This window comes from Natator depressus, chromosome 8, assembly GCF_965152275.1.
Source record: "Natator depressus isolate rNatDep1 chromosome 8, rNatDep2.hap1, whole genome shotgun sequence".
In the NCBI taxonomy this organism is placed as follows: Eukaryota; Metazoa; Chordata; order Testudines; family Cheloniidae; genus Natator; species Natator depressus.
In genome coordinates this window covers 76700191-76727811 of record NC_134241.1, presented here as the reverse complement: position 1 = coordinate 76727811, position 27621 = coordinate 76700191, and the positions used below count along the sequence as shown (strand labels likewise).

At 42.9% G+C, this 27621-nt stretch overlaps 1 protein-coding gene across 2 annotated transcripts in view; it reads left to right on the top strand.

Annotated features, from left to right (window-relative positions):
- The window catches only part of HS2ST1 (heparan sulfate 2-O-sulfotransferase 1), a 173426-nt gene that overhangs the window by 109239 nt on the left and 36566 nt on the right, over window positions 1-27621 (top strand). Inside the window, exon 2 of one of the 2 annotated variants that reach the window (XM_074961382.1) lies at window positions 25212-25471. In XM_074961382.1, the coding sequence (XP_074817483.1) occupies window positions 25212-25471 (260 nt within the window). The remainder of the gene's footprint in view (window positions 1-25211; window positions 25472-27621) is intronic. The other variant, XM_074961383.1, reaches the window with a different exon arrangement.

Here is a 27621-nt window from a genome sequence, read left to right as displayed (position 1 = left end):
CAGTGAGGAGGTATCCATTTGACTTGCTTGTGAAGAAATCTTGTCTTTCAGAGAGGAAACAGGTCATTGGCAGCCTGCATACCTTTGTCCCATTCTACTTAGTTGAGTTATGATCCAAAGGTGCAGTGTCATGCTGTGATATAGCAAACGTAAGTTACTAGATTGCAGGCCCTCGTTCTCATGGGAGACTTCAATCACCCTGATATCTGCTGGGAGAGCAATACAGTGGTGCGCAGACAATCCAGGAAGTTTTTGGAAAGGATAGGGGACGATTTCCTGGTGCAAGTGCTGGAGAAACCAACTAGGGGCAGAGCTCTTGACCTGCTGCTCACAAACCGGGAAGAATTAGTAGGGGAAGCAAAAGTGGATGGGAACCTGGGAGGCAGTGACCATGAGATGGTCGAGTTCAGGATCCTGACACAGGGAAGAAAGGAGAGCAGCAGAATATGGACCCTGGACTTCAGAAAAGCAGACTGATGGGATCTGATGGGCAGGATCCCCTGGGAGAATAACATGAGGGGGAAAGGAGTGCAAGAGAGCGGGCTGTATTTTAAAGAATCCTTATTGAGGTTACAGGGACAAACCATCCCGATGTGTAGAAAGAATAGTGAATATGGCAGGCGACCAGCTTGGCTTAATAGTGAAATCCTTGCTGATCTTAAACACAAAAAAGAAGCTCACAAGAAGTGGAAGATTGGACAAATGACCAGGGAAGAGTATAAAAATATTGTTTGGGCATGCAGGAGTGAAATGAGGAAGGCCAAATCACACCTGGAGGTGCAGCTAGCAGGAGATGTTAAGAGTAACAAGAAGGGTTTCTTCAGGTGTATATATGAAAAACTCATGAAGCTGCAGAACCAGAGGGGCGGTTGCATCTTTTTGCAGGACATCAAGAAACCAGATCGTGATGATTGGGAGAATGGGTTGACAGCAATGGAGTGTGCCTTGCATCTGGAAAAGAATGTGAACCAGTCACTCCTTGATCTGCACAAGCTGGCAACTGACAAGAATGACCCTCATTTGTGTGACTTCATTAGTGTGGGCCCCTTACTGAATGAGGGAGGCAACCTAGTGACAGAGGATGTGGAAAAAACTAATGTACTCCGTGCTTTTTTTGCCTCTGTCTTCACGAACAAGGTCAGCTCCCAGACTGCTGCACTGGGCAGCACAGCATGGGGAGGAGGTGACCAGCCCTCTGTGAAGAAAGAAGTGGTTCAGGACTATTTAGAAAAGCTGGATGAGCACAAATCCATGGAGCCGGATGCGCTGCATCCGAGAGTGCTAAAGGAGTTGGTGGATGTGATTGCAGAGCCATTGGCCATTATCTTTGAAAACTCATGGCGATTGGGGGAGGTCCCGGACGACTGGAAAAAGGCTAATGTAGTGCCCATCTTTGAAAAAGGGAAGGAGGAGGATCCGGGGAACTACAGGCCAGTCAGCCTCACCTCAGTCCCTAGAAAAATCATAGAGCAGGTCCTCAAGGAATCAATTCTGAAGCACTTAGAGGAGAGAAAAGTGATCAGGAACAGTCAGCATGGATTCACCAAGGGCAAGTCAGGTCTGACTAATCTAATTGCCTTCTATGATGAGACAGCTCGTTCTGTGGATGAGGGGAAAGCGGTGGACGTGTTGTTCCTTGACTTTAGCAAAGCTTTTGACACTGTCTCCCACAGTATTCTTGCCAGCAAGTTAAAGAAGTATGGGCTGGATAGATAAATGGACAATAAGGTGGATAGAAAGCTGGCTAGATTGTCGGTTAGTGATCAATGGCTCCATGTCTAGTTGCAGCTGGTATCAAGTGGAATGCCCCAAGGGTCGGTCCTCGGGCCGGTTTTGTTCAATATCTTCATTAATGATCTGGAGGATGGCGTGGATTGCACCCTCAGCAAGTTTGCAGATGACACTAAACTGGGAGGAGAGTTAGATACGCTGGAGGGTAGGGATAGGATACAAAGGGACCTAGACAAATTAGAGGACTGGGCCAAAAGAAATCTGATGAGGTTCAACAAGGACAAGAGCAGAGTCCTGCATTTAGGACGGAAGAATCCTATACCCCGCTACAGACTAGGGACCGAAAGGCTCGGCAGCAGTTCTGCAGAAAAGGACCTAGGGGTTACAGTGGACGAGAAGCTGGATGAGAGTCAGCAGTGGGCCCTTCTCGCTAAGAAGGCCAATGGCATTTTGGGATGTATAAGTAGGGGCATTGCCAGCAGATCGAGGGACGTGATCGTTCCCCTCTATTCGACATTGGTGAGGCCTCACCTGGAGTACTGTGTCCAGTTTTGGGCCCCACACTACAAGAAGGATGTGGAAAAATTGGAAAGAGTCCAGCGGAGGGCAACAAAAATGATTATGGGACTGGAACACATGAGTGATGAGGAGAGGCTGAGGGAACTGGGATTGTTTAGTCTGTGGAAGAGAAGAATGAGGGGGGATTTGATAGCTGCTTTCAACTACCTGAAAGGGGGTTCCAAAGAGGATGGCTCTAGACTGTTTTCAGAGGTACCAGATGACAGAACGAGGAGTAATGGTCTCAAGTTGCAGTGGGGGAGGTTTAGGTTGGATATTAGGAAAAACTTTTTCATTAGGAGGGTGGTGAAACACTGGAATGCGTTACCTAGGGAGGTGGTGGAATCTCCTTCCTTAGAAGTTTTTAAGGTCAGGCTTGACAAAGCCCTGGCTGGGATGATTTAGTTGGGGATTGGCCCTGCTTTGAGCAGGGCGTTGGACTAGATGACCTCCTGAGGTCCCTTCCAACCCTGATATTCTATGATTCTATGACTTAGAGCAGGTTTAAAGAACCAGTTTATTTTCTTAATATTCAGTGTATTTACTGCATAAAAGACACATTCAAAAGCTTTCCACTCTTTCATTTACTATGCAGTAGCTTTAACTGAGGGCTATAAAATGTAATTTTTGATCACAGGAATGGTTAATATGGACAAATGTAAAATTGAACAAAACAAGCTTACTGCACGAATTAACAATCATTCTGTTTTTTGCTGTCCTTGCTACCTTTTTCTGCTCCACTTCAGTTTAGATAGGCTCTCAATGTATAGATCTCCAAGAGGAAAATAAGAAGAATTTACATCTATTGCTATTTAAGTTACTGAAGTCAGTGAATTTTTTGCTTATGAATCAGTTTGAACAGGTGGTATATGAAAATAGATACTTGATTACTGATGATTTGAATATAAAGTAACCAGGGTATACCATAATATGAAGTCCTCAGGCCTAAACTCTGAAGGGCCCCATGAATATCTAACAGATTTCAACAAAGAAAATGAAACTAGAGCTGTATGATCAAGGGCATATAGGGCATCCATTTAGGAACTGAAATTATTTTTAATTATATTATGATTTCCAATAGCTGATGCTATTTCCAACTATAGACTTCTTCATGTTTTTGCAAAGGGCTGTTATATAAGCAATTTATAATATTATTTTAACCAGAAATAGTGTTTATCATAATAAATACTTAGCGCTTACATAGTCAATAGTATTAGTTATGGCGGTAGCATATCCCATCTACAGGTACCAGAGATATAATTGTGGTAAAATTATCATTGGTAAGCACAGGTTCTTAGATCTCTAAAGTCTTTCGATCTTTTGTCAAGGTATGTCAACTGCTGTGCTAAATCAGTATTGTCTGATGCTCATGTGGGGACAAACTGGCTGTATTTTTTCTAACCTAAATTAATTTAGCCAAGAAGGGAAAAGACTGTCAAGAATGTAACTGTAACATATTGGAGTAGCTGTATGTCTTTGCAATCATAGTTTTGTAGGATACAATTGGTGATTTATCCTAGCATAGTACTGTCCATATATTTTTCCTTAAAGTGATATTTAAGTGATTTAAAAAAAAATTTTTTTTTTTAAATAATCCCTTTCCCTTCCATGCTAGCCGGGTACCCTACTGGAAAAAGTAAATGACTGCGTGTCTGGTGAAAGCTTGTATAAAAGCTGTCTCCGGCCTTTCTTACTAAATGGAGTCAGACGATCTATATTGATCTTGCTTTTTTTCATTCTTTGAAATTGGATTTTGCTTGAGGGAATGACAAGCACATTTGTATACTGGAACACTTGTGACAATTTTATCCGTATATAAAACAGTTCCATTAACTTTTCCTGTTAACAGCTAAAAACTTCATTGCAAGGTGAAGACACAGTAATAAGAAAGAACAAGCCCCACTGTTAAATAATACACTACAGTTTTGTATATACAGAACAAGTCCTACCCCGACTTGTCAGAATTTTTCACTGTAGCTCTCGTAGTTACAATACTTTGTAACAATTCGCCATGAAAAGCATTTGGCAAATGCCAGAAGCATCAAGCTGCCTCTCTCCATGATCAGTTATTTCTGTTTCTGACTAAATATCACACAAGGCTTGTTTTTCTTTTCTTTTCTTTTTTTTTTTTAAAGCTGAAATTACAGAGATGAAAAAGGGAGCTGAATGGTGTCTATTCTGTCTGCTTCAGCGTTCCTTCCTTATCGTGTATTTCATGTATACCACATGTGATGCCGTGAGTAAGGTCAGTTTAAAGTAGGAGAGTTTGCAGAGCCATTTGGCATCTGGTTTATGCAAAAGCAGTAAATCTTGCCACTCTGTTATGCTGTCTGAAATGTTTCTGTAATGATTTCATTATGTAAATTTGTAATGAATGTTAACTACATCATTATAGCATCACAGGATACTGTAGTTCTGGTTGAAGAGGCACTTTTAGTGTAAGCCTTTATTCGTCTTCGAGTGCTTGTTCACGTCCATTCCACATTAGGTGTGTGCGCGCTGCGTGCACGAGTGTCGGAAACGTTTTCCCTTAGCAGCTCCCATCGGGCCCCTCGAGTGGCGCCACTGCGCCCCACATATATACCCCGCCAGCCCCACCCCCTCCAGTTCCTTCTTACCGTCCCTGGCGGCACTGGAACAACCTCTCTCTGTCTCTCCTAGAAGAGCAGTCCCTTAGCCTTTAGAGTAGCTGTTATCAGTTCGTTTTACATATAGATTGTGAACACTTAAGTGATTAGGTGCTTGGAGGCCTCCAACACCTGCCCTGGGCTGCAGGGCATGCCGCAGGCCCATGGCTTCAAGGCTTGCGCCACGTGCCGCAAACCTATGCCAGTTAGTGACCCCCACAACTTGTGTCTACGTTGCCTGGGGGACGGACATCAAACTGAACGGTGTAGGATTTGCAAGGTGTTCAAGCCAAGAACAAGGAAAGAAAGAGACTTTCACCTAAAGCAACTGTTGATGGAGGCCGCATTGCAGCCGCTGGGCCCGGAGCGCCCGACGCCAGCTCAGCCTTCCTCAGTGCGTAGTGCCCCGGAGCCGTCGGGAGACCTGGCACCAGCGAAGCACCGTAAACTGTCGGCACCGCAACGCCAGGCTAGGCCCCGGCACCAATCATCCTCCCCTGTGCGGCCCCCGGCGCAGTGTAAAGGAAGGCGTGGTCGTTCCCCAAACAGGAGGCTGGCGCCTCCCAAGGCACCGAGCGCCGACAAGAGCGGGAAGGCCGCGGTACCGGCGCTGGCACAGGCAGTCCCGGCAGCACAAGCCCTACCAAGCCCAGACCTAAGTGAGCTCAGTGCGGACTATGGGCTCGAGGGCATAACGGATCAGCCCTCTACGCCCGGCGCCTTTGAGGCTGCAAGGGACCTCATCAAGCTGTCAGCAGCGAGCCCCCTCCCATATGGGGAGAACTCTCCAGCACCCATGCCTCGGGTGCCATCAAGGGATAAGCCAGCAATGGTGTGCCGCTTGAAGACACCGTCCCTGCACCGCTCCCGGAGTTGGTCCCGGTCAAGCTCCGGCTCCGCAGACTCGCACTTGCCAGCGGCCCAGAAGGAGGTTGTGGCACCAGCAGCGGGTCGACGCGAAGAAGCACCAGAAAGGGCACACCACTCTCCAGCACCACCCAGAGACTGGCACCGGGAGGAGTTGAGACAACCCTCGCCAGAGGTCTCCCGCAGACGGTCCTGGGGATGGCGGTACTGCTCCCGGTCCTGCTCAGCCAGGAGCTGCTCGTTCTCCCGCTGGCACAGATCGTTGGCACCCCCTAGCCTTCACGATCGGCGTCGCCACAGTCCGGCTCCGGCCTGGGCCCGCCAACACTGGTACACATTGCTCCTAGAGCTGTCGGTGGAGGCCCCAGTAGTCCTTCCCCTATACCGGGACCTCATTACACAGGACGGCGGGTGGCTTCTCCACCCCGACCTGCGGCCACTGCACCTGACTGCGTCGAGGCTCTGTGGCTAAACGCCCTAGCGAGCCAGTGCTCCCTTTCTACTGCCAAGCAGAATCTGCTGCACAGGAAGCCCTCTACCAGGGCAGCCTATATGGCCAAGTGGAAAAGGTTCTCGTGTTGATGTGAACCCCAACAGGTGTGGCCAGGCCAGGCCCTGGTGCATGCCATTCTGGAGTACCTCCTGCATCTCAAGCAGTAAGGGCTAGCCCCATCCTCACTCAGCGTGCACCTGGCGGCCACCTCTGCCTTCCATCCGGGGTTGTCGGGGGGCTCGGTGTTTTTCCACCCAATGGTGGGGTGGTTCCTTAAAGGGTTGCAGAGGGTGTTCCCGTACTCCTGCCCCCCAGTCCCTCCATGGAATCTTAACCTGGTCCTTTCTAAACTCATGGGACCCCCTTTCGAGCCCCTCGCTACCTGTTCTCTCCTCCACCTTTCCTGGAAGGTGGCATTTCTGGTTGCCATTACCTCAGCCAGAAAGGTGTCCGAACTGATGGCCTTCACCTCTGAGCCACCATACACAGTATTTCACAAGGACAAGGTGCAGCTCTGGCCGCACCCAAAGTTCTTCTTCCTCCCAAAAGGTGGTCTCCCAATTCCGTCTTGGCCAGGACATTTGTTTGCCGGTGTTCTTCCTGAAACCCCATACGGACCCGAGTCGCCGCAGCTTGCACGCCTTGGATGTGTGTCAAGTGCTGGCGTTCTGTTTGGAGTTCACCAAGCCCTTTTGCAAATCCGCGCAGCTGTTTGTGGCTGTAGCCGAGAGGGTAAAAGGCCTCCCAGTGTCAGCGCAGTGGATTTCGTCTTGGATTACAAGCTGCATCTGGGCGTGCTATGAGCTCGCAGGTGTTCCGGCCCCGGTAGTCACGGCCCAATCGACTAGGGCGCAGGCGACTTCCATGGCGTTCCTGTCACAGGTCCTCATCCAGGAGGTCTGCAGAGCAGCCACCTTGTCCTCGGTGCACACCTTCACGACCCACTATGCAGTCAACCAGCAGGCCAGAGAGGACATAGCAGTTGGCAGAGCGGTCCTCTGAGCAGTTGTTCTGTGACTCCTATCCTCCTCAGAGGTAAGCTTGTAATCCACCTAATGTGGAATGGACGTGAAAAAGCTCTCGAAGAAAAAAACAGTTACTTACTTTCTCGTAACTGTTGTTCTTCGAGATGTGTTGTTCACGTCCATTCCACCACCCACCCTCCTACCCCTCTGTCAGAGTCGCTGGCAAGAAGGAACTGGAGGGGGTCGGGCCGGCAGGGGTATATATGCGGGGCGTAGTGGCTCCACTCGGGGGGGCTCGCCGGCCTGACGGGAGCCACTAAGGGAAAAAGTTTCCGATGCTCGTGCACGCGGCACATGGACACCTAATGTGGAATGGACGTGAACAGCACATCTCGAAGAACAACAGTTACGAGAAAGTAACCGTTTTTTTCAAGTACTTACAATTTTTTCAAAAAACAATATTTTAGGGGCTTCAGTTCACATGTTTGTTTGTTTTTTCCCCCCAGTTTACTTTGTATGGTCACCCATACTGACAAGTTTCTTACAAATAAATGTAATTCCATAGTAAAGATTGTATGTAACCTTTCCTGATTTCTGACTGTTTAAGGGAACACAATTAAGTAATTTGGTCCCTAAATTTGACCCGACTTTGGGATTCTAGATATCTGTGGTATTTTTTAAACCTATACTTGCTGAAAAATTACATAAACTAAACAAAATACCCTACTGTGTATGACCAACTGGTGCTGATGCAAAGCTAGACGAGAAAGTGCAAGGTAACTATAACCTGTTTTGTTTCCAGAGCTCTTAATATCATTCCTGGGTCTTATGAATAAATAATAGAGAACACAAGCCAACATGGTTCTATATGGAAAAACAAAATGTGTGTTGGGGGAAGAAATCAGTACTTTCGATTGGTATAAAATTCAAATTCAAGTTTTGTCTTTCAAATTGTGTATTTAACAGGAATTTGTAAGTTAAACATTTAGTTGAAGGCCTAACAAAAATGTACACACAAACTACAGTGCAACCTCAGAGTTACAAACAACAGACTTACGAACTGACCAGTCAACCACACACCTCATTTGGAACCAGAAATACTCAATCAGGCAGCAGCAGAGACAAAAAACAAAAAAGCAAGGACAGTACGGTACTGTGTTAAACATTAAAAAAAAAAAAAAAAGGAAAGCAGTGTTTTTTTCATAGTAAAATTTCAAAGTTGTGTTAAGTCAATGTTCAGTTGTAAACTTTTGAAAGATCAACCATAACATTTTGTTCAGAATTAAGAACAACCTCCATTCCTGAGGTGTTCATAACTCTGAGGTTCTACTATATAATAAAGTGTTCAGTGCTCACCAAGAAATACAAAATTATGACCAAAACTTAATCCTGAACTCAATGTTGCATAAAATTGCAGCTGACAAGTCTTCTGTCAAATATCTATGGAACAGTGGGCAATGTAGAATCTGATGTTGAGATTAGTTTAGATATAATACATATGCAGAATAATGAGAGGATTTCAGCTTTCGGACAGAATTTTCTAGTTAGATAGTTTAAGCCAAACCTTTAACTGTTTTATAACACGTTTCAATGTGCATATTTGTATAGAATACATTATGGCTTGATATTCTTGTTCCAAATAAAGCTCAGACAAAAATGCTATCTTGAAATTAAATGAGTATCAAATACTTCTATGAAACAGTTGCAGGTTTTCAGCATCAGTAGTTCTAAATTTCAGACAGCTGCTGCATTACATTTTAGTTAATGATCTCAAAGCCCAGCTAGAGCTGAGTCCTATTTGCTCCTTGTGTTTTCACCCACCAGTAACATGAACGCTAGGTGCAATTGTTAAGAGTGTGAAAATAATTGTTTGTCATCAGCACCATTATTTTCCCCCTTTATTCTAAAGATGCTTTATCCAGTCTTAAAGAAAAGAAATATTTTGGACATTTTAGTGTCTATTAGTTGTTCACTAGACAATTACTATTTATGGGAGAAAATGACTCCAAAAGTCCTTTGTAAATTTTTCCATAAATGTTTATAATAGAGAAATATGGAATGGAATTTAATATTTAAAATTGTTAACTAGTGTCTCATAGTCTGAGAACACAATCACATGTGACTTTTGGGTTTGTTTATTTTTTTCTGGTGTATAGTTCTTTTCAATTATTTTATTTAATATTACAAAAATTATAAGTACCTAATTCCCGTGTGTTTGTAAATGCTTTGAGCCAGATCTTCACCTGGTTGTAAGTCATTGTAGTGGCACTGGCCCTACACAAGCTGAGGATCTGGTCCTTTGGATCTGTGAATGCAATCAAATCCTAGGTGGTTTGGGGATTTCCTTTTTTTTAAAAGACAAATTTTAAATTAAGTTGTGTGCTAGATATTTTGTGGGATGATTAGGCTTTTAATAAAAGAATGTATATTGGTCTCAACATATAATTTTTTTGTCTAACAGTTAAACATCTTATAACTTCTTCTGTAAGGTTGAGAATCATCAAGACATTTTAATTTAATATACAGTTAAGTAGAGTTATTCCACCCTAGAGAGATAGATGTTGATAAACAGAGGAAAGCAAGGTTTCAGAGTAACAGCCGTGTTAGTCTGTATCTGCAAAAAGCTCCAACCCCTCAGACAGAGACAAACACCTACAAGATCTCTATCAAGTGTTCTTACAACTACAATACCCACCTGGTGAAGTGAAGAAACAGATTGACAGAGCCAGAAGAGTACCCAGAAGTCACCTACTACAGGACAGGCCCAACAAAGAAAATAACAGAACGCCACTAGCCATCACCTTCAGCCCCCAACTAAAACCTCTCCAGCGCATCATCAAGGATCTACAACCTATCCTGAAGGACGACCCATCACTCTCAAATCTTGGAAGACAGGCCAGTCCTTGCTTACAGACAGCCCCCCAACTTGAAGCAAATACTCTCCAGCAACCCCACACCACACAACAAATCCACTAACCCAGGAACCTATCCTTGCAACAAAGCCCGTTGCCAACTGTGTCCACATATCTATTCAGGGGATACCATCATAGGGCCTAATCACATCAGCCAAACTATCAGAGGCTCGTTCACCTGCATATCTACCAATGTGATATGTGCCATCATGTGCAAGCAATGCCCCTCTGCCACGTACATTGGCCAAACCGGACAGTCTCTATGTAACAGAATAAATGGACACAAATCAGACGTCATGAATTATAACATTCAAAAACCAGTCGGAGAACACTTCAATCTCTCTGTCCACTCGATTACAGACCTAAAAGTCGCAAGATTACAACAAAAAAACTTCAGAAACAGACTCCAGAGAGAGACTGCTGAATTGGAATTAATTTGCAAACTGGACACCATTAACTTAGGCTTGAATAAAGGCTGGGAGTGGATGTGTCATTACACAAAGTAATGAAAGTGAGCTGTAGCTCACGAAAGCTTATGCTCAAATAAATTGGTTAGTCTCTAAGGTGCCACAAGTACTCCTTTTCTTTTTGCGAATACAGACTAACACGGCTGTTACTCTGAAACCTATTTCCCCATGTTTATTCCCCCCCCTCCCCCCCCGTTCCTCACACATTCTTGTCAACTGCTGGAAATGGCCCACCCTGATTATCACTACAGAAGGTTTTTCTTTCTCTCCTGCTGGTAATAGCTCACCTTACCTGATCACTCTCATTACAGTGTACATGGTAATACCCATTGTTTCATGTTCTCTGTGTATATAAAATCTCCCCACTGTATTTTCTACCGCATGCATCCGATGAAGTGAGCTGTAGCTCACGAAAGCTTATGCTCAAATAAATTTGTTAGTATCTAAGGTGCCACAAGTACTCCTTTTCTTTTCGTGGAGAGCAAATGTCTTATTTAAATACTAAGAGTAAATTAAGGGCATTCCTGATCTCATTAACAGTGAGTTCCACAGACTCCATGTCCAACTTCCCAAAGTGACTGATTTTGGAAGTCAAAATGCTTGGAGACCTCTCTTGCTGACCTCAGTTGACTTCCACTCACCTGAGAGGATTCGGTAATGCAATTTGTTCCCTATTTCAGGAGTATGTTACAGTACAAAACATTTCCTGGTGACTAGTACAACTATGCTAAAACTGGGACCACATTGTCAATCTCCAAGCTGTTGTTTTGTTTTTTGTTTTTTTTAGTACAGATTGCATTAACTGGAAAAGGAACAACTATACCCTTCAGTTTGTATACTCTATCATTTTTAGCCTGACTTTGCTTTGTAAAGTGAATAGAAGTTAAGGGAATGTCTACATGCACCCTAACTGTGCTGCAGGCCAAGATATAAATCTGCAGTGCTCCAGTGTGCTGCACACTAAGTATCCATGTGGACCCAGCTGCTGTGGACTGAAAATTCCCTAGTGCTTTTTGATGTGTGACTGGGAAACATGTATTCCGCAGCAGCAGGGTCCACACCAGGGTACACCCTGCTGAAGTGCTGTACAGTTATACCCCAGCTTGCCACGCAGTAAGTGCTCATGTAGATATGTCCTCAGTGCCCGGCACATTGGAGCCTTACACCTCAGCTTGTTGCAGTGGTAAATGCTTATTTTTACATCTCTATTCAGCCTGCACAAAGTACCTAAGATTTCAGCTGGGATAGGCCCACTGTCAGTACAGGGTCTTGCCCTTTGGGCTGTCAGTAGCACCAAGAGTCTTCACCAAATGTTTGGAAGTAGTAGCAGCTCACCTGTGAAAAAGGGAACAATAGTGTATTCATACCTTAAAAATATATTGGTTTGAGAGAAGTCAGCACAATAAATAGAAAATTAAATTAATCAAATTCTCTAGCTTTTCATCGCAATAAGTCTTAGAATCAGTAAAGAGAAATCATCCCTAGTACCGACACAGAGAATAGAGTTCATAGGGCAGTTTTGGTTTCTACTACAACTAGGGCCTGCCTGCTTTAGGACAGATTCAGCATCATGGTGAACCTTGTCAACTAATTACAAACTCAGCCACACACCATTAGGAGAGCTTGCTTAAGTCCGCTCGATCACATGCTTTCCTGAACATCCATCACGAAGCATTCCTGACTTCACTTTCATTCACCAAGGATGGCAGAAGTCTGTGTACCTTCCAAACAGACACCATATAGACGTGATACAGTAGTGTACGTCCCCTCCAAAGTCCAATTATTGAATTGGTGGAAAGATCCTGATCAGGATTGCAAAGGAGTACCATTCTCCCATTCTCTTCCCACCAAGACCTTAGTTACAGATGCCTCCCTACTCAGGTAGAGAGTAGACCATCAAACCAAGGGACTATGGGCCCACAAGGAAACTTGACAGTGTATAAATGTGTTGCGCTCAGAATGAGTTGCCGAGCCCATGCAGCTTTTCTACCAGTGATTCAAGGAAAGACTGTACAAGTCATGACTGACAGCATGACACTTATGTTCCCTATAAACAGATAGGGAGGAGCCTGGTTGTCTCCTCCACCCACCCACGCCAAGGAGTGTTTGTTTGGAATTGATGCATCTGATGCAAAGTATCCCTGATAGCCCTATGCCTTCCAGGTCTATAAAAAGCCTTGGCAGAGCACCTGAGCAGGCACTTCTTCAAAGACCACGAATGGACAGTCAAAGACTCCATTATTCAGGAAATCTTTCACAAATGAGGACAAACATCTCTTCACTAAAGACACAAACGCAAGTGTCTTAGGTTTTGTTTGAGAGGAGGTGTAAGCCAAGGGTCAGTTAGATGCCTTCCTGCTTGCATGCATGCCAAGCAAAATATATGCTTACTCTCCCATCCCATTCATATCAGTGGTCTTTAGGAAACTCATACAGAATTCAGCAATAATGATTTTGATAGTATAAGACAACAGTTTTGGTGTCTGGACCTGATGAACTTGCCCACACAGCCTCCAGTGGAAACATCCTGCATCTAAATCTGTCCTCCGTCAACCTCACAGCTTGGATGCTCTATCAGGATTTTGCATGTATGCCTGACACACTGGAGGTCTAAAATACATTAGTTCAAAGTTGAAAATACTCTACCTAACATATGCAGCCAAGTGGAAGAAATTAGTTGTTTGAGCTGAGCAGCACCACTCATCTGCTACTGGCACCCAAATTCCAGCTATCCTGGATTATTTGTTGATCTTAAAGAGCTCAGGGTTAGCAGTTTCACTGGAGTTCACTTGGCACCCACCTTGCAGCATCCCAGGGCCATGCGCCCCCGCCTGGCTTCAGCTGGGGCTTGGTGGGGGCTGCTTCTGGGGCTGCGCATCCTTGTCCCACAGCTGTGGCAAGCTCCGGAGTGGTGGCTGTGCACCCCTCGCTGTGGTCACTGGAGCCGGAGCTGTGCCCCCTGCCATGACGGGGGCTCGGCCTCTCAGTCCCACCCCCCCACGGGACTCCATTCATCCCCCCTACTTAGCCCTGCCCCCCACCCCCCCGATCATTTTTAGTAAAGACACGGACAGGTCACAGGCTCCGGTGAATTTTTGTTTATTGCCCGTGACCTGTCCGTGACTTTACTAAAAATAACCGTGACAAAATCTTAACCTTATCCGTATGTGTACAACAACTCGCGCTCCTTCCCTGCTACTACAGGGGCTTATAAAACCTGGATTTGGTATTGGCAAAGGAACTGAGGTGTAAGTCGGCCAGCTCAGTCCTTTATACCCACAAGCACAAGACACACAGGATGCGTTCATGATCCCAATGGCTGCTAGCCAGAAACTTCTTATCTCAAGTGAATGGGGAAAATGCACACCCAGAAGCAAAATATATGTAGACAGCACTGATACAGGTAGGGTCAGATCACTCCCAGTTTGAAGCTAATGTTGAGACTAAAGGTCTGATACCAGTTAAGGCAGCTGTTGTCAGATGTTCAGCTGTGTGTGTATGTATTCTCTCTGTGTGCCTTCCCAGCTCTGTGCAGACAGCTGGCACAGCAGACTGCCCCATCCCCGTTACAGTACGAAGGCACCCGGCCAGGTTTATTGTCGACGAAGCAATAGTTCCCCCAATCAATGTCTACAGTTACACTAACACATGTGTGCCTGTGGCAATGGACGCAGCACAGTGAATGGCGGGACTTTCCATTCCCCTGTAGGCTGGCCAGAGACACTGCCTTTGTGACCCCATTTTATACATCAGTACAAACAAGTTATGTACTGCCCCTCTGGCGTAGTTAGTTTACACCCTCTGCCTTAGCCGGTTACTACCCATCACCCTGTACATCTCTGGCCATCACACTGTCATCCTGACCACCTTTAGGATGGGTCAGTGTGTTCCTGTTATCTTTGGGGAATGTGTCAGTATCGAGGTGTTCTGGTACCACGCTTCTGGAATGTGTTTGCGTGAATGCTGTGTGCCTAGCACTTCTTGGGAACGTGCGTTTTTGCAATAGCAGCCCTGTTCTGTGATCAGGGTCTGTCTCTAGCTTACAGCCTGATTTTGCTTTATATCAGCAAAGTTTTGACCGCTACTTTAGCTTAGGCCTCATAGCAGGCCTCTACATGGGCTTATGTTTCAAGCCCTCTTCCTACTACAGCAGCCTGCTCAAATTATTGATAGCTAGGTAATAGTCAATAGCCAATAACTTCTTTCCCTCACCCCTTAACATAGGGTTACAACAAAACATTATAGTAAAATACATGATGAAAAGGCTTATTACATTTAATATTCCATGACAAATTTAGGTGAAAATAACACTTCTCAGAATTAAACATACATTTCCTAACATCTCAAAAATATGTATTTGTGATCTTTTAGACAACGAGATTATTCAAGGTCTGTTTTGTGTATTTGAGAAACTGTTCTACAGGTGCTGCACTCCCTCATATACACCCACATTCACTACCAGCCATCTGTTAAGAGTTTAAAAGCAAGCGCAAGAATGCAGAGATTGATACATCCCTCTACTTTATAAAGATTGGAAAACAAAACCAAACTGAAAAGGTTGATACTTTGGCAGGATGGTTGTTGCAACTTTCTTGGTTTCATTGAAGTTCAGGAAGCTGGCATGTAGCTGAAAAGATTACCTAGTGGTCTTATCAGCTCAGTTGTCAAACATTGATTAACTTGATGTCTGACTAGAGGCTACTTGCTTGTAGATGTTGCTGGACTCGTACTCCTTGGTGGCTGGCTGGGAGGGTAGAGAAATCACAAGAGTCTGACAGGCATGGTAGGATTGCATACTCATTGGCCACAGCAGCAATCACTGCAGGCAACCAAGCCAGCCAGCAAGAGCAGTAAGGCTTCTTCCTTTTCTTCAGATTTTGCCTAGGCTGGTTCTTCCCCTCCCTCCATTTGGAACTTTTTCCAGGAGCTTCTGAGGTTGCTAGCGTCACCAAATGGGGTCACTTTTATGCAAACAAAGAACCTCCTATTCCATGCCTCACAAAGTCTTTGGATCAGAAACCTACCCAGAGTGTCATTCATCAGGTTTGTAGGTATTTTCAGGCACCTTGAAGTTATGGGTCAATCCACAGGCATTATCTCAATAATCTCAAAAAGTCCCAGCTCAAAAATACCTTTAGAAATGCAAGGTTAGCAAAAAGTTGGAATTGAAATTATAGGAATACACCAGTCATACATTCACTCAGCTGTGCCCAGTGAAGGACAGTTCCTGTTTTACAGACAGATGCTTATAACTTCCCTCTTATATTTTTGGAACTCAGAAGCTCAACTTTGAACAGCATTTTTTTTTTTTTAACACACAATCTGTGTGAAAGGAGGGGTTAGAGTGTGACAGGTTCCTGGGCTGGGACTCCTGAGCCAACTGTTTGTCACATCAACTCCAATTAGGGGAGATAAATTGGAACTGGCTAGAGACACCTGTACCTGATTGACAAAGGGGAAACAGCTGCCAACCTAATTAGCCTGGGGCTGCATAAAAGCCTCAGAGGAAGGAAGCTGGGGGGTGGGGCAGGGAATGGAAGGAGAGTGAGATCTCTTCTCTCCTGGCTGCAGAGATTGAGAAGTCCCTAAGGCTGAATCCTGCAAGCTGGCTGTGGTGAGAAGGTGGTGGGAATTGCACACTGTAAATAAACTGCACCAGCGATTGCTGAGCCAGAAGCTCTTGGAGGGGTTTTTGGAGCAGCACAGAGGCAGGAGGGGAAGGATAGTTCAGTGGTTTGATCATTGGCCTGCTAAACCTGGGGTTGTGAGTTCAATCCTTGAGGGGGCCATTTAGGGATCTGGGGCAAAAATAAGGGACGGTACTTGGTCCTGCTGTGAAGGCAGGGGACTGGACTCGATGACCTTTCAAGGTCCCTTCCAGTTCTATGAGATAGAATAGATAGAAGCAAAGGGGGCCCTGTTACATAGAGTCTAACTTTTTCAGAACAGGTGGTCTTTTCTTCCCAAAATCATAATTTTGGAGTTCAATTTTTATATGCTTGACTATGAGCCTTACTTTTTTTCTTTTTTTTGTTAGCGACGTACAGTGTCTCTAGAAATCTGAGCTTTATAGAAAACTTCTCTGTTTCCATCCTCATAGCCAAGATGAAATGGATAAAAGCAAGCTCTTTCGAATCAACAAGCACGTCAGCATGGACATTAAATTAAAAGCTTATGGCATTAGAATATCTCAGATCAGATTGTTCTTAAAAATAAAAGTAGATTGAATAAGATTCTGCAAGATCTGAAGGCTGGTAAATATGTCCACTTCAGTTTCCTTAATCCAATTTTAAGAATAACGTCTTTTTAGCGTAGTTTAGGGAGTGGGATGTGTATTTGGGTTCTGCTAATTATTCAGTTGACTTCAATAACTAATTGTATTGGGAGACCAAAGAAACTCATATAATCTCCTTCAAAAAATTTAATTTTACCCTCAAATACTCTGATAGTGTTAGGCTGTGGGAAAGGGGAGAGTCTCAACAAAAATAAACTTAAATCCTGGTTCTTCTGGAGCCTTAGGGATAAATATTGCTCTATACAGTAAATGTAAGATTTGTAAAATTTAGTTTACTACTCTTTAAGTAGCGTGTATATCTTTAAATTTAGCTTGGGTGTATAATACTTTGTTCATAGTTATCACTTACATATATGAACTAAATATTACTGTCAACTTAGTTTTTAATAACTAAAAAGGCATTAGCTTTTTGAGACAGGAAAGGATGCTAACAAGTATTAAAGAAAATTACAGTGATTAGTTTTAAGTTATTATTTATTTAAAAATAATTTCTTAAACTGGGTTTTCAAATCTGTCTAGAAGAACCTGTCACTGTTCTGTTTCCTTCAAAACTATACATACTGATGTCTCTCTCATTGGGGGCTGCCTTTTCAACTGTAAAAAGAACAGGAGTACTTGTGGCACCTTAGAGACTAACAAATTTATTAGAGCATAAGCTTCCGTGGGCTAAAACCCACTTCATCGGATGTATGCAATGGAAAATACAGTAGGAAGATAGATATATATACACACAGAGAACATGAAACAATGGGTGTTATCATACACACTATAACGAGAGTGATCAGTTAAAGGTGAGCTATTACCAGCAGGAGAGAGAGAAAAACCTTTTGTAGTGATAATCAAGATGGGCCATTTCCAGCAGTTGACAAGAATGTGTGAGGAACAGTAGGGAGAAAAATAAACATGGGGAAATAGTTTTACTTTGTGTAATGACACATCCACTCCCAGCCTTTATTCAAGCCTAAGTTAATGGTGTCCAGTTTGCAAATTAATTCCAATTCAGCAGTCTCTCTCTGGAGTCTGTTTCTGAAGTTTTTTTGTTGTAATCTTGCGACTTTTAGGTCTGTAATCGAGTGGACAGAGAGATTGAAGTGTTCTCCGACTGGTTTTTGAATGTTGTTGTTCTTGACGTCTGATTTGTGTCCATTTATTCTTTTACGTAGAGACTGTCCGGTTTGGCCAATGTACATGGCAGAGGGGCATTGCTGGCACATGATGGCATATATCACATTGGTAGATGTGCAGGTGAATGAGCCCCTGATGGTGTGGCTGTTGTGGTTAGGTCCTATGATAGTGTCCTTTGAATAGATATGTGGACAGAGTTGGCTACGGGGTATGTTGCAGGGATTGGTTCCTGAGTTAGTGGTTTTGTTGTGTGGTGTGTAGTTGCTGGTGAGTATTTGCTTCAGGTTGGGGGGCTGTTTGTGAGGACTGGCCTGTCTCCCAAGGTCTGTGAGAGTGGGGGATCATCCTTCAGGTTAGGTTGCAGATCCTTGATGCTGCGCTGGAGAGGTTTTAATTGGGAGCTGTAGGTGATGGCTAGTGGCGTTCTGTTACTTTTTTTGTTGGTAAGTAGTCCTGTCCTGTAGTAGGTAACTTCTGGGTACACTTCTGGCTCGGTCAGTCTGTTTCTGCACTTCACCAGGTGGGTATTGTAGTTGTAAGAATGCTTGATAGAAATCCTGTAGGTGTTTGTCTCTGTCTGAGGGATTGGAGTAAATGCGGTTGTATCTTAGGGCTTGGCTGTAGACCATGGATCGTGTGATGTGGTCTGAATTAAAGCTGGAGGCATGTAGGTAAGGATAGCAGTCAGTAGGTTTCTGGTATAGGGTGGCGTTTATGTGACCGTCGCTTATTTGCACTGTAGTGTCCAGGAAGTGGATCTCTTGTGTGGATTGATCTAGGCTGAGGTTGATGGTGGGGTGGGGTGGAAATTGTTGAAATCCTGGTGGAATTCCTCCAGGGCTTCCTTCCCATCAGTCCAGATCAATGTAGCACAAGTAGAGTTGGGGCACTAGGGGCAGTTAACTCATGCAATTAACTCAAAAAAAAATTAATTGTGATTAAAAAAATTAATCACAATTAATTGCAGTTTTAATCGCACTGTTAAACAATAGGATATCAATTGAAATTTATTAAATATTTTGGATTTTTTTCTACATTTTCACATATATTAATTTCAATTACAACAGAATACAAAGTATATTATTTTTATTATAAATTTTTGCACTCTAAAAATAATAGTATTTTTCAATTCCCCTCATACAAGTACTGTAGTGTAATCTTTGTCATAAAAGAGCAATTTACAAATGTAGACTTTTTTTTGTTACATAACTGCACTCAAAAACAAAACAATGTCAAACTTTAGAGCCTGCAAGTCCACTCCGTCCTACTTCTTTTTCAGCCAATCGCTAACACAAACAAGTTTGTTTACATTTACAGGAGCTAATGCTGCCCTCTTATTTTTACAATGTCACCAGAAAGTGAGAACAGGCATTTGCATGGCACTTTTGTAGCCGGCATTGCAAGGATATGCTAAACATTCACCAAAAGCCTCATAATGTAGCCATAGCCTATGTCTTTAGCTGACTCCTGGCTCTTCTGGTTGAAAAGCACGATTTAGCAGTTTTTCAAGCTTGTTACATTCTTAAAACACTTTTGTGCAAAATGGTAGGTTTGAGTGCTCAAAGTTCCTTGTTTTACTTCTGGCAATTTCTTCAAAGGAGTGTGTGGGTGTGTTGGTTTTTTGTTGTTTGTTTCCTTCCCCCTTCCTCCGTATAGAATTTGCTTCCAGGGAAGCTGTCTGTCTATATACTGGCACATATATACAGAGCTCCTCTTTCAGCATGCTCTAACCTTGTCTGCATTGGAGTTCTTTGCATTGGTGTAGCTACACTGGTGCAAACCCTGCTATAGATATGCTGCACTGGGGTAAGAAGTGCAGATTATTTCTGTTTAATTTCTGCCATCTGAGATGCTGTTCCATATTTTTGTGCCCGTATGGGCAACAGAGCAGTATCTGTCTTGTGGGAAGTGGGGAAGATCAACCTGTGTGTGTCATGCCCCCTGCAGGTGTGTGGTGGTCTACTCTGGATATTTGCATGTGCGGAAGGGATTATTAACTGCCTGCTGCCACCTCCATCTTCACCTTGATGAAACGTGAATTGTTGCCACGCCACTTTCCACAAGAGTTGAGGGGTTTGTCAGTGAGGTGATGCAGGGCAAAGAAGGAGAAAACAAAGAGGGAGAAGATAAGAGGGGATATGAAAGAGAACAAGAGGGAAGCAACCAGGTGTCAAGCCATCTTGGTTATTTGTCACAGGTTTGAATGCTGAGTAGTATGCCCTCAGCCTGATCTACACACAGTTTTTATACTAGTATAACTAATTTGGTTAGGAGTGTGATTTTTTTTTCTTTTTTAACTGAAATAGTTATACCAGCACAACACTTACCATGGATGCATTATACTAGTATAAGCACTTCTATATTGGCACTGTTGCGTCAGTACTAGAGGAGCTGCCCCGCTTTAATTGTGCTGGTAAAGTTAAGTGGTACAAGTTCTTTGGCTAGACAACACCATAGGAATGTTAAACCTGGTCTTTCCTCATTTTACTGGAAGACTTCTTTGGTGTTACGAAGCATTTTGTTGTGAGTTCCAACTTCTTAATTGAATGTGCCAGGATTTTGAGTTCTTAACAAAGACATCATTTATCTAATATGACAGGTTTCAGAGTAGCAGCTGTGTTAGCCTGTATTCGCAAAAAGAAAAGGAGTACTTGTGGCACCTTAGAGACTAACCAATTTATCATGAGCATGAGCTTTCGTGAGCTATATTTATGTATATAATAATGCATTCTGCAATTTCCACAGTATGCATCCGATGAAGTGAGCTGTAGCTCACGAAAGCTTATGCTCAAATAAATTGGTTAGTCTCTAAGGTGCCACAAGTACTCCTTTTCATTTATCTAATATGTTAACAAAAAGAGTTGTCAACAGCTCAGCCACAGATCCTTCCACTGTCTTGTGTCATTGTGATGTTGTCATTTCACTGGTTCTCCAGACATATTCTTCCCAGGCAGACTATTTCACAAATTGACATCACACAGGGAACATGCCAGCTTTCTGGAGTTTTAACTTAATGATATTCAAGATGTGCTAATGATCCACATCATTCCACAACTAGGTGAAGTTACAATTTTTAAAAAAATTAATCTTGGTTTCCTTTCATCTGCTATTTGCTGAATTAAGTGACAGGTTTCAGAATAGCAGCTGTGTTACTCTGTATTCGCAAAAAGAAAAGGAGTACTTGTGGCACCTTAGAGACTAACAAATAATAGTTAGTCTCTAAGGTGCCACAAGTACTCCTTTTCTTTTTGTGAATTAAGTGATTTACTCTAGAAAAAAACACAAAATTCTTCTTTTCCTTCTAGATCTGCCTACTTTTCAGGCAAATGGGTAAGACTAGGCTTTCAGTTGAAAAATACATGAATCGTTTACAGGAAATTTCACACCCATCTGGGCTGCCAGAGGAAACCTTGTCTGTCAGTGGTGACTGTGCTGCCAGCACTCCTTGGTTCAAGACTGTGTGCACAGCAGAAAGAGATGCATACATTTGTACTTCTTTTTTCTTAATATTATTATTGTGGTAACACCCAATGGCCCCATTCAGGATTGGGGCTTTGTATTAGGAGTTGTACAGGTACATAGGAAGAGATGGTACTGCCTGAAAAGTTTTGCAGTCTAAAACAAGACTTGGGAAATGAGTGTAACAAACAGTAGGAGAGAAGTTGTAGGAGTGTACAGTAACTCCTCACTGAACGTTGTAGTTATGTTCCTGAAAATGCGACTTTAAGCGAAACAATATTAAGCAAATCCAATTTCCCCATAAGAATTAATGTAAATGGGGGGGCGGGGGCAGGTTAGGTTCCAGGGAAAAATTTTTTTGCCAGACAAAAGACACACACACTATATATATATATATATATATATATATATATATATATATATATATATATATATATATATATATATATATATAGACACACACACACACAGTATAAGTTTTAAACAAACAATTTAATACTGTACACAGCTGCTGCCAGGAAGCTCCCTCCATCCTGAGCCCTGTTGTGTGTCCCCCTGCTCTATGGAGATGGGGTAAGCGGGGTGCAGGAGCAAGGGGGAGGGGGACACCCTGACATTAGCCCCCCTTCCCCCCCCCCAGCAAGTAGGAGGCTCGGGGAGCGCTCCAAGGCAGAGGGCAGGAGCAGCACATGGCAGTGCGGAGAAGGACAGCTCAACTGTAGGATTGATAGCCTGCTGGGGCGGCTGCTGCACAGGGAACTTAGGGGAGCGGGGAGCTGATAGGGAGGCTGCCGGTCCACCCTGATTCCAAGCCCCCCCCAGCTAGCTGCAACAGGCTGTGCTTCCTGCATGCAGTGGACACAGCAGGCAGCTGCCAAACAACATTAAAAGGGAGCATTGCACAACTTTAAACGAGCATGTTCCCTGATTGATCAGCAATGTAACAACGAAACAACGTTAACCGGGACGACTTTAAGTGAGGAGTTACTGTAGCTGAGGGCAGTGATAGTATGTGGTTTCATAGACTACTTGTATGCACAACTTAATAGTTCTAAATTGTTGTTTGTTTTTTTTTTAATATTTCACATTTAAACTGTGGTATAGAGGTAGGGTGAAGGAGAACAGTATGAGGGGGTGAGTTAGGAGCACAAGAAGAAGAAGAAAAGTGAAGACTGAAGATGATGGAAGAGGAGATAAGGAATGGGAGACGAGGGGAGGATGCAGCTCTACCAAGTGTCATGCATCCTTCATTACAATCTCATATGTGGCAGTCCTGTCACACCTACCTGCATTGCAGGTAAAATCTTGTGTATATATGAGAGTGGGGAGCGAGAAACTTTCCCTGAACTCCATTTGGCCTAGAGGGAAAGTGCATTGGGTCTAGAGCCAGGAGAGAACATTAGGTTCTTGTCTCATTGGTTCATAACCCTTACTACATATCAAAGCTTCATATACGTAAGCTAAAAGGTAACCGAGCTAAAATAAGGTAACCGAGAGGTTGCCCATGGTCACTTCAAGCAGACCTGGAATTATAACTCAGGTCTCTAATATGACAAAGCAAACTCTCACTCATTCTGTCACACTGACTTTCAGAATGAATGTGCCAAATCTGTATATGTAGCTATGCGGTCTGTAACCACTGCTCTAAATACTAGACCCCACTGCCCTTGAGCCAGGAAGAGAAGCCAGGATCATAACTAACATTCCCCTGTTGTCTCACATAGCTGTGCCCCGCTGAGTGTGTGTCATAACCTCCTTCTAGGACAGTAGTCCCCAAACTGTGGGACACACCCTCCTGGGGTGTGCGTGTGGGAACTTTCGGCAGGGGACCGGGCCAGCCCCTACAGGGGGCAGGAAGGGAACACCACCCAGCCCCAGCCACAGCTCCTGGCCTCAGGCCCCGCTCCTGACCTCAGGTCCCCAGTCCCTGGCTGCAGCTCCGGCCCCACTCCTGGCCTCAGCCCCACCCCTGGCTTTGACCGTGGCCCTGCTTCTGGCCCTACCTCTGACAATGGCTTTCATGGGGCATGGACAGATTCCACTACTGGTAAGGGGCGGCATGACAGAAAAAGTTTGGGGACCACTGCTCTAGGAAGTACTCCATATAAAGGACAGCAACTTATTTTTACTAACAATTGCTCCTTTAGTTCAAATAGAAAAGGTTTGTGCTGTAAATTTCTAGATCCTGAGGTCAAACCTTGTTGTTGACCCATGTGGAAAAAAGGTACACCATTAAGGACAGTATCAAAATGCATAATTCTAAAAAGATGCTTTGACATTAAATTGTAAATAGTGGTGGGTGCTCTACTTAGCCAGAATAGAACAAAGCTTTTGAATTTTGTCTGGGTCAACGCAAAGTATGTTTGGCATACTGTAGAGCCATAACGATCTGCTTCTCATTTTCCAAGTAGCTTTATATTTGAAAAGGAGACCAATTGCCCAGAGCATTGTCCTTCTTGTAAAAGGAATTTTTATTTTTATTTGTAGCTTACCCACCTCTCCAAAACGTGTCTTGTTCAGGGTTTGCTTTTCTCTTTTTTTTCTTTCCTTGTGTTTGATGTACCCGTATATACTCGTTCATTAGCCCGTTCGTTTATAAGCCGATCCCCCAAGATGGATAGGTAAAAATAGTAAAAACTGTATGACCCTTTCATAAGCCGATCTTATATTTCAGGGGTTGGCAAACTTTGGCTCCTAGCCCATCAGGGTAAGCCGCTGGCGGTCGGGACATTTTGTTTACCTGGAGAGTCTGGAGGCATGGAGCCCCTCAGCTCCCTGTGGCCGCGGTTCACTGTTCCCAGCCAATGGGAGCTGCGGGAAGTGGTGAACTGCGGCCACAAGGAGCTGAGGGGCTCCATGCCTGCAGACACTCCAGGTAAACAAAACAACCATGTTTTAGATATTCAATTCAATGATTTCATAGAGTTTAAAGTCATCAAATTTTGGTGTAGACCTGTTTATAACCCGACCCCCGCTCTTTGATGCATCACTTTTTTTACCAAAAATATGCAGCTTATGAATGAGTATATACGATAGTTTTGTATTCAGTGCAATAATTTTGCCCACCCCTTAATGTAAATCATTTCATAAGCTTCTCCTGTTTCTTTTCTTATCAAATTTGAGTCTAATGCATCTAATTAGATTCTTACAAAGCCATACGTTGTAGTATTTACACATGGGGAGTGATGTTAATTGGAGTAAGAACAATAGTAGTTTTATTTAATCTCCAATGCCTCTTCACCATTAATTGACTAAACCATCTATGGTCAGTGACTTTTATTGTTTTTTAAAATACATATTTTATACTTTGATATTTGAACTAATTATTCCTTTTACCGAGTATTTCTGAGTACTGGGTATTTTATAGGATTTTTGGGGGGACTTGTGAGAAGGGTTACCATTTTGATACAGCATCAGAGAGAACTTTTTAAAGAAGAGTGTAGCTTCTTTTAATGCTTACATAAGTTAAAGGAAAGAATATCCCTCACTGTTTATCAGTTTCCAGACAACATATTCGGTCTCCAAGCATAATTTAGTTTAATCTATAAAAATGCATTGAGCAGGAAAGGAAAATTTTAAATCCAGATGTTAAAAAAACAAACAATTAGTAGTTGTTTACTTTATAGATGGTTTTTAACATTTTTTGTCATTTTAATGCTAAGGACTGAGTTTCAAGATCGCACTATCTACTTCATTATCACTAAAAGCTTAGTTTTTCTGTTACTCTTTACAGAAAGAGCTATTGCAAGACATGAAGTCAGAGAAATAGAACAACGTCATACAATAGATGGTCCCCGACAAGATGCAACTCCGGATGAAGATGATGATGTGGTGATCATTTACAACAGAGTACCTAAAACTGCAAGCACATCCTTCACAAATGTTGCCTATGACCTTTGTGCAAAGAACAAATATCATGTTCTGCATATTAATACAACCAAAAATAATCCTGTTATGTCACTGCAAGATCAGGTAAGTTACATTTATGGAGATGATGGTATGGGTTTTTAGCCACTTGAGCATTTTTAATATATTAGATATTTTATTGTGTGTTCAGCACTATTCAGGAAGAAGCATTTTGAGTGTGTACATACATCCACAGAGAATAGTAATTTGCTATTGTAAATATAACTGGAGGAACAGATGGAATTGGGGTGCCATTATAATGTAGCTTTATTAAATAAGTTTATAATTATAATGACATTTTCTGTGTATATGGAGAAAGTTAATATTGTTTCATTATGTAACAAGATTAATGTACCACACTACTTGGCATGATAGAAGTCTCTGCTTAAAGGTCAAAGACTAGAATAAAAAGGGATACAGTGGGTCAGGACTGACCTGCATTGGCGTAGCAATGTGTAATGCTTGTCTAGTATATAGTTTACTCACTTTATGCTTGGCTGTACATAGTGCTTCCAGTTCACCACTTTCATGTGAATCAGTTAACTCTCCAAAATATATTTTAAATGAGAAGACTAAAAAAGCTCATTCAGCTAGGTGAGTTATAAATTACTAGAGAGGAAATAACATAATACAATGAACATCTCAAGTTCAATTGTATTAGGAAGTGTTTGGTATTATGTAATGCTCAGCAAGTTTTGAGTCCACTTCTGTGTCCCTGAATATTTCTTAGTTCTTTTTTTAAACCCTATTCTTTAAAAATTCAGCACTACATAATGTTGCTCTGCTTGCGGTGTTCAGCTTAACAGAAAAGCATTACTTGCAAAATAAGTTGTGCACAATTGTGGATCTAATTTCCAATGCAGTTACTGTTAGTAAATTCACAAATGAGGTAATTGCATATGAAGTGACCAATTAGATGCATAATGTCCTGTTAAAGTATACAGTTGTCCAATTTGCATATGAAATCATGTGCCTGAATTAGTCTCACAAATGCACATTCCTGACTTTGAAAATCAGATCCCAAATCTCTATTAGTCTATTTTTCTGTAATGTAAGTGAACATGAATCAACTAAATATAGCATTAGCGGTAATACTACAACTGCTTGTGGCGTATTGTCAAGATCAAGATTCTGGGTGGTTGTTTCACCTCAATAGCCCTTAGTTATAGGTAAAATAAAGTAAGAATAATCATTGGCAGGGGATAATGAGCTGTTTTCTTAACAAGTAATTGAACTGCGTGTGTCTGTCTCTGAGAGAGAGAACCTGCAATTGAAGATTGGTTTTATTTCAGAATTTTTGATAATTTTAATTCAGAAAGCAGTGTTTCAATGGACAATATGAATCACTGACTTAAAGAAACTGAAGTGGTTTTTGTACCAAGGCTTCTGGTACAAGGCAAACTGTGTAGTAAATATTTGATAATAGTCCTTTTTTTTTTTTTTAAATAAACAAAAACTCTGGAAAGGATGTAACGCCTTTAAGCTTCAGGGCATAAGTCAACCTCTTTGGGCTTAACTCTACCATATGGCTATTCCTAGCACAAACTAAAAGGTACCTAGTTCACATTAATGTAGTCCTCTTCAAACAGGTCTATGTTAATGCAAACTAGATACCTTTTAGTTCACGCTAGCAGCATCCCCACGAGGGAGCTGGACTATTTTGGTGTGCACTGCAGTTCACACCCCAGTAACCCAAACTGTGAGGTTGTGTAGACAAGCCCTAACTTTTTGGCGTGATGAAACTTTCCTTGGTGACAGGTTAAGCCATTGCTGCCTACGTAGGATTTCTACCTCTTGATCCTGAACACGGTACCAAACTAGATGGATCACTGGTCTGCTTCAACGTAGCAATCTGTGTTCCTAAATTCAGAGTGGTCAGTTAGCATGATTTCCTCAAGTCCTTCCCAGACCTGGGGAATCTCAGGTTTTCTGTCCAGCCCATGTTGCTTCTCCTGCAAATTTCTGGATTTTTTGGCAGCCAGTCAAGGGCTAGTTTCTGTAACTCCATTCCTGTTAGAACCAGCCAGTAAGGCTGCTACATGGTCATCTGTTCCACCAGTACTCCAATAAGCAACTCAGATGGAGCTGCGTGGGAGGAAATTATCTCCAGAACAAGGAATTCAAAAATAGCCAGCAGGAAAAATACAGCCAGAAAAAGAGAGGTGTATAACAGTAAGGCAGTGGGAAGAAGCAGCAATGCAACAGCAAAATGCTTA